At 40.4% G+C, this 12,731-nt stretch overlaps 1 protein-coding gene across 1 annotated transcript in view; it reads right to left on the bottom strand.

Annotated features, from left to right (window-relative positions):
• Positions 1–2,369: 2,369 nt before the first annotated feature.
• MUC13 (mucin 13, cell surface associated) overlaps positions 2,370–12,731 on the bottom strand; it is a 10,731-nt gene continuing 369 nt past the window's right edge. The window contains exons 2-11 of the mRNA XM_042877977.1: positions 12,428–12,547; positions 11,510–11,616; positions 10,800–10,858; positions 9,885–10,039; positions 8,643–8,768; positions 7,381–7,489; positions 6,449–6,486; positions 5,086–5,173; positions 4,144–4,345; positions 2,370–3,396 (exon numbers count right to left, since the gene is read on the bottom strand). Of these exons, the coding sequence (XP_042733911.1) occupies positions 3,349–3,396; positions 4,144–4,345; positions 5,086–5,173; positions 6,449–6,486; positions 7,381–7,489; positions 8,643–8,768; positions 9,885–10,039; positions 10,800–10,858; positions 11,510–11,616; positions 12,428–12,547 (1,052 nt within the window). The 3' untranslated portion in view covers positions 2,370–3,348. The remainder of the gene's footprint in view (positions 3,397–4,143; positions 4,346–5,085; positions 5,174–6,448; positions 6,487–7,380; positions 7,490–8,642; positions 8,769–9,884; positions 10,040–10,799; positions 10,859–11,509; positions 11,617–12,427; positions 12,548–12,731) is intronic.

Genomic DNA, 12,731 nt, shown 5'->3' with positions numbered 1-12,731 from the left:
GATTGGGGAGCAAAAGCTAAACATACAGACTTGTGCAGAAATTAGTTAAAAAAAAAAAAAATCAACAACAACCTAAACCAGGCCCTAAAAGCAGTAGTCTAAGAACAAGGAAGGCCACAAGGCACATAGGTCACAAATAACGGGAAATAAAGGCTGAAAAAATGTCTGTTGTTCCTTCAGGTGGAAAGAGTGCTAGAGTTCATCCACAAAACAACGAGCAGCTGAGGTCAAAGAAAGTAGAGGAGTGAAAATCAAGGCTCTGGGGAACCGCCTTATCTTTATTGTTCACCCTAACCAGCTAGTGACAGCAGCCTGGATCATCACATGCAGTATCGGTGTAAAACCAGCCTCATAAAGTAAACAAGGTGCTTTTTCACCAGCAGAAAGTTAGAAAAATGCAAAGTGCTTCCTGCTCCCAGGCCTGAAAGGAACTACTTTTCACATACAATCATCCCCATCCACATCCCTGAGTGCCACTTCTCCACAGTTCTTGAACACCTCCAGAAATGGTGACTTCACCCTCTCCCTGTACAGCCTGTGCCAGTGCCTCACAGCTCTTTGTGAAAAAAGAAAGAAATCTTTCCTAAAATCCAAACGGGACCTCCCCTACTGCAACATAAGGCCATCATCTTTTGTCCTAAAGTGAAAGTCAGGGTGCTAGGGAGTGCTTGGGCACAGGTTCTTACGGCTCATTTTCAAGGCTGGTTGCAGCCTCAAGCAGTTCAACCCATCACTACCCCCATCCTATCACATCCCATCCTCCTGTAAGGCAGCTGTTCAGGTCCAGGCTCTCAGACCACAGCCATCCACAACACGGCGCCTCTATCTGACTATCCTGCATCCCCTAACTGTACCCAAGTGTCTCCAAACAGAGTCAGCATAACACATGACCTAAGAGACCCAATACATCCATACAAGCCTACAGTCCCTGACTCCTCTATTTAGCATTCCCTGTGCAGATATGCCAATAAATTTCTCCAGTGTCACTCTCAGTCTAGGACAAAAGCAGGTGGCAGACTAGGGGACACAACAGGACACCCCATGTCGCAGAAGAGCAGGAGAGTGGGAAAGGCCAGGACATCCCTGGAGACTTTGCTCTGCTTGCAGCACAACTCCTCTCAAGCTGTAGGGTGAGGGTTTCTCCAGTACCCATCTGGATTTGGAGGACATGCAGACGGAAAAATGCATGCAACAGGTAGGAGTCCCAAAACACCTCTAAGGGCCATTTTCCATGTTCATATTTCACAGCAGAATTACACAATTCAAAGAGAAGAAGTGAAGTATCTGAGAGTTTGCAGTTTCAGTACAGAATTTTAGTGCTGACAAAGTAGCTCTCTCAGCCTTTGAAATGTTAAAGAGCAATAACGTCCATTCCAGTATCTGAGGCCCCTCCCTAGCACAAGCTATTGGAACTGGCCGAGCTGCAGAAACCAGCTTTGAACAGGAGCAGTGATAACTCCTCAGCAGTTAAGTGACACAAACACCTGACTATTTTGCCACTTCTACTATCAGTGGCACTGAATTTCTACATATCTTACCCTCACTGAAGTTTTACAGCATTGCGTTGTGGTTATTGTTGAGCTTTGCCTCCCAACAGGGTAAGAGAGAACACTAAAACCTCCTCATGTAGAGCAGCAGGCTCCTGTCACAGGTGTTTTAAGGGATCCTCTAAGCACTAAGCTGTGGAAATGGGAATTTTGTCCCAGTGATAGGCCAAGGTACATGAACTGTTACTTCTGATGCAAATAAATCTGTTTGTTAAATCACCAAGGACAAGGAGGAGACGTCCAAGCAAAAGAAATTGGCTGAACAAAGCAAAGCCTATGCTGACCTTAATGATTGCTTGCCATTTGCTGTCTCTGCATCACATCTGTTCATCAGTACCTCACCCCCTTGAAGCCCCCACGAAAAATCAGGAAAAAAGCATACTCAGAAGAAAAGTTGAAAAAATAAGATCAAATTTCTACCGTCCTTTGAATAACATGTCAAAAATAGCTAAATCCTGTGAGCTCTGCTTGCACAGAGGAAAAGCCACGTTGTACACACTGAGATGCGCACAGCCAGTGCAGAGAGGCCCAGGCCACCAGAACCTGTTTCCTGCAGGCAAAGATGGCAACAACATCTAGAAGAGAGCAGCTCTGCCAGTTTACTGTGAAAACCCAGAAAAGCAACACAGAGAAACCTGCCCCTTTCTCACCAGGCTACTTGTAAAGTTGTAACTTGCACAGCTTTCAGCCTAAAATAGTCTTTGAACTTGCAAATAACACTGCTGGGCAGCAATGTAAGAAAGCCTTCATACTGAAGAACGATAATATTTAATAGGAAATATTAACCGGCATATATGAAAAAAACAACAAAAAACCAACAACAACCATAAAACATGAGATTAAATGATGCTTTAAATGAATATAATCTATAAATATATGTACATTTTTGGACATTATATTCTCTCTCTCTATATATATATGTATAAAGAAGTGCCAACGCCAGTCAAAAGATGATGCACATGTATTCTCCATTAAATGTTTTTTAGGTCTCCATGATTTTTAAACAGAATTATGAAGTAATGAAAAAGAAAGGTTTAAGATGATTCCATTTAATCTTACAGATTAAAAGAGAAAAAAAAAGTGCCAGTTCTTTCCACAGTAGCTGAGAATGTAAAATCAACGTATTTGCATGAGATGGAGAACAACAGTGCTGGTTTGAAGATAATAGTTTCTGGAGTTGTATTGGGAAGGAAGGCCACCCAAGAGGTCAGACAGGGTTGTCTCTCACAACAGTTGCCAGCAGAGATCTGAACTGAATGCTTTCAGATAGAAAATAATGGGGGGGCTGAGGAAGGGAGAAAGACTGATATAGTAAAGAGAACAACGCTAGGTTCTCACAAAAGTTTCGATACTGTTTGATACGCCTCTGCCTGAAGCAAGTGAGCACAAATGTAGGCAAAGCTCTGGCAGCTGGCATTTCCAGCATCACACACATTGCACGGACCATCTTTCAGAAGAACTGAAACACAGCTGCGTTAAAATCCTGGTATCTTGTCTACATTCACTTATTTGCCAATGCTCTGGTCCATTGAAAGTTCATAGGAATGGCCACAGGACCATTTTAGCTTTTTGGAAGTCTCCTTCTCCCTACACTCTGCTTTATTTTTATTGTCCCTTATTTCAAAGAGTTACTGCCCTTCTCTTCAAGTAGGAATCTTCTTTTAGAAAATCTTCAGAATCCTGTACTATGGACTCCATTGTCTCTGCTGATGAAATAACTGTGCTGGTAAGAGGCTGTGAAGCTCTTTGGTCTGACCCAGTGCTGTGGTTGTCGTCCATCCCTCTACTACTGGCCACTTAGTTATCTGCGCTGCATCTGAAAGTCCTCAGGCCGCCGCGATATTTCATACTTGAGAAAAAAAAAGAGGTTGTTGGTCAGAAAGCTCCTTTCTCATATTAGTTCAGGAAGTATCACACAGCATATGGTGACCCTCTCTCTAAGCCCTCATGGAAAACCAAATGTATTTTACAGACAGACTTTCATCAGTGAAAATTTGATATCTTTGGGAAGCTGGAAAAGCCCAAATTGATGTGAATCTGATCAATTAAATAACTGTATAGGTGCTAATTTTTTTTTTTTTTTCCCCATTGGTTGCTTTTTAAAAGCTCTCTTTTAAATATTTAAACTCTTTTAACTTCTTTACAGAGAGAGTGGTGAGGTGCTGGAACAGGCTGACCAGAGAGGTTGTGGATGCCCCATAAGGCAGATAGGATGGGGCCCTGGGCAGCCTGGTCTGGTATCAAATGGAGAGGTTGATGGCCCTGCATGTGGCAGGGGGTGGAAATTCATGATCATGAGGTCCCTACCAACCCTGGCCATTCTGTGATTCTGTAAATATCAGGTTTCTGTGTTGCTTCTATTGTGGTCCTATGACACAGCAAATCTGTGAGCAGCCAGACTGTTTTAACTTTTGCTTTCACACGTGCCTCCCATGATTCAAGAATGACCTCTAGGATTTTAAAAAAGTATTAATGGGATGTGTGCTATCTTTATAATAGGATGGACAAGAGTGGAGCTTTAGTTTTGGCAACATCAGTAGCCCACAGCATTACAGTCCAGGAACACAGTTCCTGTACGCCTGTGTGAAACACTTACCAAGTCATCGTAATTTTTCTCCACAAAGACACCTCTGTTTGAGGAATCCACCTCGTAAGGGTTGTTTGGCTGATATCCTGGGTTCACATGGCCAGAAGTGGTCTGGACCCTGGGGAAGATCCTGGTCTCCTCAGAGATATTTGAGTTGGAATTTCTTGGCTTTATCAACCTCTTTTTCTCCGGATCATGACTGTGCTTGGCTCTTCAAGAGGAAATAGAAGAAGAAAGGAATCTTTACCTATTCAGTTGCCCTCTCCATCTTGTTTTGAATGCCCAGTCCTGTTCTCAAACATGCCCTGGATTTTTCTATCATACATATTGTAAAACACCTAGTTGTCAGTGACAGAGTGCAAAGTTTAGCATCTCTTATCACAGATGGGGATAAGCTGCAAAAAGAGACAGAGAACATTGATCTCTTCCGTCTGATTGATGGAGGCTCCTTGATCACCACTAGCCCTAATTGACTGTTGAGAGGAGGAAATAAGACATCCTTTATATCTAGTTTAGAAAAGCTGCCTTCCTGCCTGCAGCTGAAGCTTCAAGCTCAAATTATGAATTTGAATTGTCTGTAATCACAAGCCCATACCTCACACATGAGCTCAGCACCAGCTTGTGCACTTGCTGGTGACCTATGCCTCCTGTGAGTGACCTATGCCACAAGGCTATGAGGCCTTCTGGGAATCCTTACCTGGAAAGCAATGAGAAGAAAGGCAGGAAAGGTGCTGAAGCTTGCGTGGTTTCATTCACAGAAAAATAACAAATAATTCTAGGGAGTGTACATGGATGAAAGCATATCCTATTGGCTGCATGACTTAGATGAACTAGTCTGCCCAGCTAGGCATGCAACCACATTTGCGACCCTGACTCTTTCTAATTTTCTCCTTTGTTCTCTAGGAACATGCAGCAATGGAGCTTTCGTTCAGTTGTCAGAAATAGTCTTACCTTACTGAAACAATTGAGACTGCTGCCACTAAACACAAGATAATGACTCCAAACACTGTGCCCACTATTATAAGGATGAGTTCTTTATCTGAAAAAAAAAAAAAAAAAAAAAAAAAAAAAAAACAATTGAGAACTCGTGGCAAATACTGAAGACCAAATCCTGTTTCTCTCCCTTTGCAATTAAAGAATGAAAAAAAAGATGCAATTCATTCCAAGATTCCTGATGCTGCCTTAGTACAGCTGTTGATGTGGACAAAGAATGCACGTGTGCAGCAGATGTACAACATTAAACCAACAACTGTGCCATGACCAGCAGAGCAATCTGGCACATTCAATCACAGTGGGGGCATACAAGAAGACAACAGGGAGCATGGTTTCTCCAAAGAATGTTGTGCCAGACACAGGTGTAACGTATCCTTGATTAATGCTCAGCAAACATTAGTGCACACCAAGTGCCACATGAGGAAGTCTGGGTTATTCATGGAATTTATTACTAAAGGGTCTTAAATCTGTGTTTGAATTCCCAATGTGTGTGCTGATCTTCTACATATTTAGTATTTTAATCTGTTTTACAAACAAGGCATGAAGATTTCCAAAGCTTTGTCAGAAAACACGTTCCATGGCATTACAATATCCTTCCTGTCAAGCGTTTACACCTGGTGAGTTACTCTGTGCAGTACTATTACCATTAGCCAGTTTACAACATTTTTAGGCATAAAACAAAGGCTTGAAGATCTTGTACCTGCAAATACAAGGATGTTAAACATTTACAAGTTTAAGGATTCAGCAGTGTAAGAATCTGCCAAGAGGCAGCACAAGGATATACTTTCTGCTTAAACAACACCAAGTCATTGTGGAAGCAAAGAACCACAAATACTTGTTTTTCCATCTGCATTTGACTGTGATAGATGCTCTGAGATTAGGCACCTGTAATCACTAGCAGGGATGAAAGATGTCTCGATTTATACAACAGAGAGTCTCTGGAAGGTGCAGAGAACAGCTGTAAAACAGACTCAGTAAATGGAAAAAGCTTTGGAAGTCCAGTCTGGTTTGCTTGTCCCATTTCTGATGACACATATGGGGCCATCTTACCAGCATAGGATACTAGATACTACGCAGTGCTTGCAAGCTAAAGCACAAACAAAAACCAGCTTTGCTAATATCCCGTGTTTTACTGAAAGCTATTGGGCTTAATGCAGATCTCATTAGAGAAAATGCTACTGTTTGTCTGAACATGAAATTCAAGGAATTATCCTTCCAAGCACAGTGGAATTTTACTAATCCTTTTCAAGGCTGCTACTTGTCATTTTTGTTATCTCGGGCAGGTTAAACATTACTTGTTATTTTTCCATGCTGTACTTACTATTCTGACAGTCTTCTCCAGAGTAGCCCACTGGACACCTATGTGAGAGGTAAAAAAAAAAAACACAACATAATGTCGTTCAGCAGAGGATCACAAAAGAATAGTGTATTTTCACACGTTATCAGAAATTTCAGCAAGGTGCAGCCATCACAGGTTTCTTCTTTGATTCTGTCTCAATATTAAATTGTTTTGTTTTTAGAGGAAAACAATCTGAGATTTTTCTGAATGATTAGTGAGCTGCACACTCAAAGTTTCAGGTTCTCAGCCTGGGAAAGTGTTAAGAGGGACTAATTTCTCCAAGGAACAAAGCCCTGCATTTCTATGCCACTTGGAACTGCAACACGCAGTGAAAAGTACAGGACTGGCAGCTGGACTTCAGCAAAAAGGGCCGAATTAACAGACCTGGGGAATGAGGTGCCACTGCCTATCCATGGGAGCAGAGCCCACCTGGTGACCTAGACCTACTCAGCTTCACCAGCAAACAACACTGCTCTGTTCTGATCCCGAGCTGCCAGCAATACCCACAGGAAGAAAAACAAGACAAAATCACATAGGCCTGAAACTTAGCAGGGAGCAGAATACCCACTGGTACCAGAGGAAATTTTCCAGGGATTTAAGGCAATTCTTGCACTATTGCTTGTTGCTTTCAGTACGCTTCAGAGTAGCAGTTCCTGTGGCTCAGTTACGTCAGAAGGAATAGTGTATATTTATGGGGTATCCCTCAAAATGGGAGGTCCTCCTTGACTTTGCTCTACGGTATTAAATGTGCATGCCAACTAATCACCATAACCTGTGATACTGTGGGGATCTGCCTACCTGTTAGTCGCCTCAGCTGCAGGTTGATCTTCTAGATTGAGGGTAACCCTGTTTTAGCTGTTCTTCTCTATCTTTACCAAGAACACAGGAACATGAGGGAAAAACTGAATACTTACCTTACACATTTTTCACCCTCTTTTTTAAAGTTATCCATGCATTTGCAGTCTGGAACGCCATTTTGTCTGTCACAGAACATGTTTTCTTCTTCTGTACAGTTCACGCAATCTGTATTATCAGAAGGAAAAACACAGAGTGAATTGAATATAGCCCTGCAAAAATCAACCTTGAGCACATCTTGGAAGCGTTTCTATTTTCTCCTCATAGATAAAATCTGGGGTGAGTTCCAGACACACCCCTCTCCTCTTTTTCCCTTCTCTTTTTCCTCAAGGTAAATGCACGCACAACTTTGTTGTGCATCAATGCACCAGCACAGCGTTTTTAGGGTTATATGTATGTAGAGCAGAATCTGAAATATTAAAGCACAAAATTAGAAGTAAATAGCTCTTGCTCAAAACATCCAGGTTGATAGTTCAGAACTGGAATCTCACTGGGTTGCATCTCATACTGGCAATCCAATAATCCTGCAGGCTGACATCACAGTGCATGATCTATACAGCAAATGATCTAAATGGATCACACGTAGACAAGTTAGGAGCCAAAGACCCACACCACACAGCATTCCTCTGGTCTTTATTGTAGCCAGATTTTATGATTTTATCCTGAGTGTTTGCAACAGGTTTTTTTTTCTTAAAACATCATACCTGAAGTGTGAATAGTTTTATTTTTTGTAACAAGAAAATAAGAGCACATCTCAGTGTGTAGAGGATTGCCAAAATATAAACATAGTACTCTTTAAAAATTCAAAACCAGCAATCAAATAAAAACTCAACAATTTGCAGTTCGTAAAATAATCATTCTGCAAAAATCTGCCTAAGCAAAGGTAAGGCACTCCTAGAACCAATGAGGGACAGAACAGTAACAGATCACTACAGTGAAGCATTAGATTTCCACTTCTGTCAGCATCCTCAGGTAGCTTTTTTTCCAAAGTATATCCTACTAGAGAAGGCTGAGAACATAAGCTTCAGTTTATTCCACTCTTTCTTCATTTAGATGTAAATTCTTATCATTAATGATGAATATATAGTTATCCACTCACTAATTCCAGTGATAATTTTCTTAAGCTTTAGTGATTTGCTCTGTTGGAAAAGAATTATGGATGTGTTCCAAATGAAATGTGGGCATGTGTTTTTAAAGTTTGCTTAATAAGACACACATCCCCTGATTTTTAGAGCTCAGTGCATTTGAGAGTTCAGAAAGACAAAGACAGAAGATGACCAGGTCAGATTTTCATGGATAGATAAAGTAACGCAGCATTTACCTGAACAAGAATATGTGTCCCACGCTGTCTTTGTGAAATTTGGTTTACATACACATACTGGATATGCACCATCCTCACATGTTGTGGTTGTGTCATCACACGGATAAACAGCACACGCGGTTGCAGCTTTAAAAGAGAAGCAGTCAGGAAGCAACCTGGGCACTTTCATAAAAAGCAGTGAATTCGCTCAGCAAATCATCAGCCAATTTTTTAGCAGTTCTGAAGAAAAAAATTTCCAAATCCCTTTCTGGGACAATACTGCAGTCGCCTGGAACAATCCTTTCTTTTCCCTTGCTCTTCGGTGAAGATCACATCTTCATACACAGTGTTTGTCAGCCTGCTACAACTTCCTGCCCTATCCTCCAGGAAAAGAAATTCTACCCACAAGCTCACATTTGGAGCAATACTTTTCTGACTTGCCTTTTAAAAAAAAAAAAAAATATATATATATATATGTGTGTGTGTGTGCGTGTGTGTATTAAAAATCAGTGGGCATACAGTGTACAGTGGAAGGATGTGCTTGTGCTGGTAGCTTGTGAGTTGTCAGATGCTCCTCATTCTCCCCCATGCTTGGGATACAGGAAATGTCGTGGCTCAGGTGAATACAGTCACCTTGGAGTCCAAACTCTGGCTAGAAGCCATGAACTGGACTCATTTAATTATTAGCTATGCCTTTTGTGAAGGCAACTTTAAAATAGGAGCATGTTAGACAAAGGAAGATGAGAAAAACTGTGCATTTACAAAAATGTTCTCTAAGTACTACACTTCTTTGTAGTGAAAGATATTGTTTTAACATCACCTAGTTGAGTAGCTAATCAGTAAAGGCTCAATTCAATTAATAAAGCCAATTACAGAAGAATGTCTAAGGAAATTTTCATCCTGTTCCAACAACAAAACATTGGCTTATTCTAAGGAGTAAAATCTATGTCTGTGAATATTTTGTCCAGTTTTTATTTTCCAGAAGCTTAATGCTCAGCAAACTACAGTCAACATGAAATTGCTTATTTAGGAATAACTAATTTTCTCCACATGCCCACAGAGGGGGTAGAAAGCTTTGGTAAGACTAAAAAGCCCATCACTGGATGTTTGAGTCTACAGTATCACTTAAGTTTGGACACTGAGCTCCTTAAAATCAAGAAACTTACGCTCTGATGGGCTTTGCTGCATACAGAAGTGTTGTTACCAATTTTTAAGATAGGAACCTCTGTGTCTACCTTACGTCCACAATAAGGAATTACGTACTTGAGTACCCATTCACGTAGCTCAAATTTCCTGCTGCTGCCATTACTGCCTTCTCAACATCAGCATCGGTCTCAGTTGTGCCTTCTCTGAAGATGTTCATCACTGTTACATTCACTGGATTTTTAGCATTTCTGGTGTTTGCATCTTCTATATAACTGAGAAGTACAGAAAGCATTATTTTAAAGTCTCAGACAGCATGTATGGATAGCAAGTTACACCTAAAGACAACAGCAGATTTCTTTCTCTCATCCCATAATGCGGGTAGCTGCTAAGACACCAGAAAATGAGTTCAATCCTTGCTCATGAATCCATTACTGGCCATCCTCCTTTACATCCAAATGTAAAAGAGACTCGTGTAAGTAAAAGCTGTTGAATTTAATGCTAACGACATAGCTCCTTTGTGTGCCATTGGGCTGAAACTAATGTTTTTATACTGGGTTAGCCTCAAAGCATCTGCAGTGTGGAGGACTTCATCCACTAGATCCTCAGTTTTGCATGGTCTTATCAGCCTGTGATGTCATCCAGGATAGACTTGGAGAATCCATCCTGAAACACGGGGAGGATAAATCATGGTATGTCTGCAATGAATTCAGAAGGGCCAGATAACACAGGGACAAACTGTGCAGTTATTGGCACAGTGCTGTATTCTATGCAGTGTTAAAAGTGGAAGATCCTCTATGGAACTCTCTCAGCCAGCCCACTACACACACCTATTGGAAATCTGTAGGGTAAAAAGTGGGGTAGGAATTTTTAAAATACCAAATGAATGACTTCATTTAATGGCAGTCAGACAGCACTCAGTCCAACCCATATCTTTTCTTTGACAAAGTAATCCACTGGCAGCTAAATAAATGGAAGCACACAAAGCAAACTTCACATACTGTGGAAAAAACACTTCGTAAGTGATAGACTTACTTAAATTTCACGATGATGGTCTGCCTGTAGTCTGTCATATTTTCAAAAGCGATTTGAAACTATAAAAGATAAATGATATCTTTATATGATATATAAATATCATATATTTAAATGATAAACCTGGCAGAGGTGCGCACTACTTCTTTCTTAATTTGAAAAAACGACCTCATATCAACAGAGCAGTATGAGTTAAACAGTTCATCCTACTTCTCCGGGAAAACCCTTAAAATAACTTACCTATAATCAGAGAATGCTCAGCAAGTGTCATATCCATTTCATTAATGTAATTCAAATGTTAATACTGTCTTTCTTACAGAAAGGATTATTACTTAGGTATTTAACAGCAGATAACAGAAACTAAACAGTTCAGAAAACTTAACTTCACCCAGTGGTTTCTGGAGAGGGAATTGCTAAAGATATAGAACAATTTATGAGGGCTTCCCAAAAGAGAAGTGGCAATGAAAACACAGGTATTGTTTGACCTCAGGTACATCCCTTCACTTCAACAAGAACCATACCTGGAGTTGTATGAGGGCAAAATTCAACTCTTTCATGAATAAGCCTAAGCCAGTGTGAAATATTCTTTGAAAGAAGTAGATTTATCAAGTACCTTAGGCTCCACATTAAAGGCTGCTTGTATCCCCTCCGTCTGTACCATATTCAGAAAAACATTAAATACACAGAAAAGTTTAAAAAATAAAGTCACTTACAAATTGTATTATGTTTTGGACCATATTTTGATACTCCATTGAATTTACATCCTGAATATCATTACCGAATGCTTGTGTCAGTGTAACGGTACCTGGGAATACCTTCCCTGCAAATAATAAATAAATAAATAAATAAATAGGATATCAATTTATTAGCAAACATTCAATAATTTGGATTTCACCTTAGGATTTTACCATCTCTCTGGGCAACCCATTCCAAACTGGCAGGACTTTGAAATTGAATAGTATTAAACTATAAGCATGGCCCAAAGCTAACAAAACACTCTGAGGTGTTACGGCATTTAGCAAGTCAGATACGCACATTAAAGACTTGAAATCTGCAGCCACAACCACTAAGCAGCTAACATGGTTCACCACATTCAAAAAAGCAATTCAGTATCTATCTCCTTCTTTAGGCTCATGAGTAAATTTGGAAATCCTGCCCACTGGCATTTACATAAGAAGCTTCATTTGCTCATGTGCTTGCACTTCAACAGCATCTCAGTTGCGTTTCAACAGGACTCTGATGGATGTATAGAAAGAGGAAAAATCAAGCCAGCTATTTGGAAGTCTGCAGAAGCTTGGGTTTTTATAAATCTAGGCCATAAATACTGATATCAGGGCTGCATTTTCATTTCTTTCCCACTTTTCACATATTTCGATCTCCAGAATGCCTGACGCTCAGAAACTCAGCTTCTTTTCCTTGCACATTAACCTCTTTGATTGTTACTTGTTTGTGAGATAACAATCTAGGTCATTGTAGCAGTGTCTGTCTGCAAAGTAAGGCATTATTCAGCAGTTACTTTCCCAGACTGATTATGTTTTCAGTTATGAGAAAAAGTCACACAGAAAGAAAATTTCACCAAAGCAGTTACCTGCGAAATACCTAAAAATACTGATTACCATCCTGCAACTCACCTGGATAACAATCATTGCTGTAGTAGTAGAATCCATACGAGCACTGGCATATATACGTGTTATTCAGGGGAACACATGTAGACAATTTTCCTCCACAAGGACTGGATCCGCATAACTCCCCTGAAACAAAGATCAAAGATCTTGATGTCAGAATTTGAACAAAACTGGAATTGTCAGCAGACACAGTCCATTAAACAGTACCGGTCTGATCATAAAGGAAACTACAAGGATGCTTTGAAGACAGTGAATGCAACAGCACTCCTCACTGCTCAAATGCAGTCACTATCAACATCACGCCAAAGCA

The sequence above is a fragment of the Lagopus leucura genome, unplaced genomic scaffold (assembly GCF_019238085.1).
Source record: "Lagopus leucura isolate 7727_CA_CO unplaced genomic scaffold, USGS_WTPT01 Super-Scaffold_100019, whole genome shotgun sequence".
NCBI lineage: Eukaryota > Metazoa > Chordata > Aves > Galliformes > Phasianidae > Lagopus > Lagopus leucura.
The sequence above is the reverse complement of the archived record's forward strand: the minus strand, read 5'-3'. Positions and strand labels throughout refer to the sequence as shown.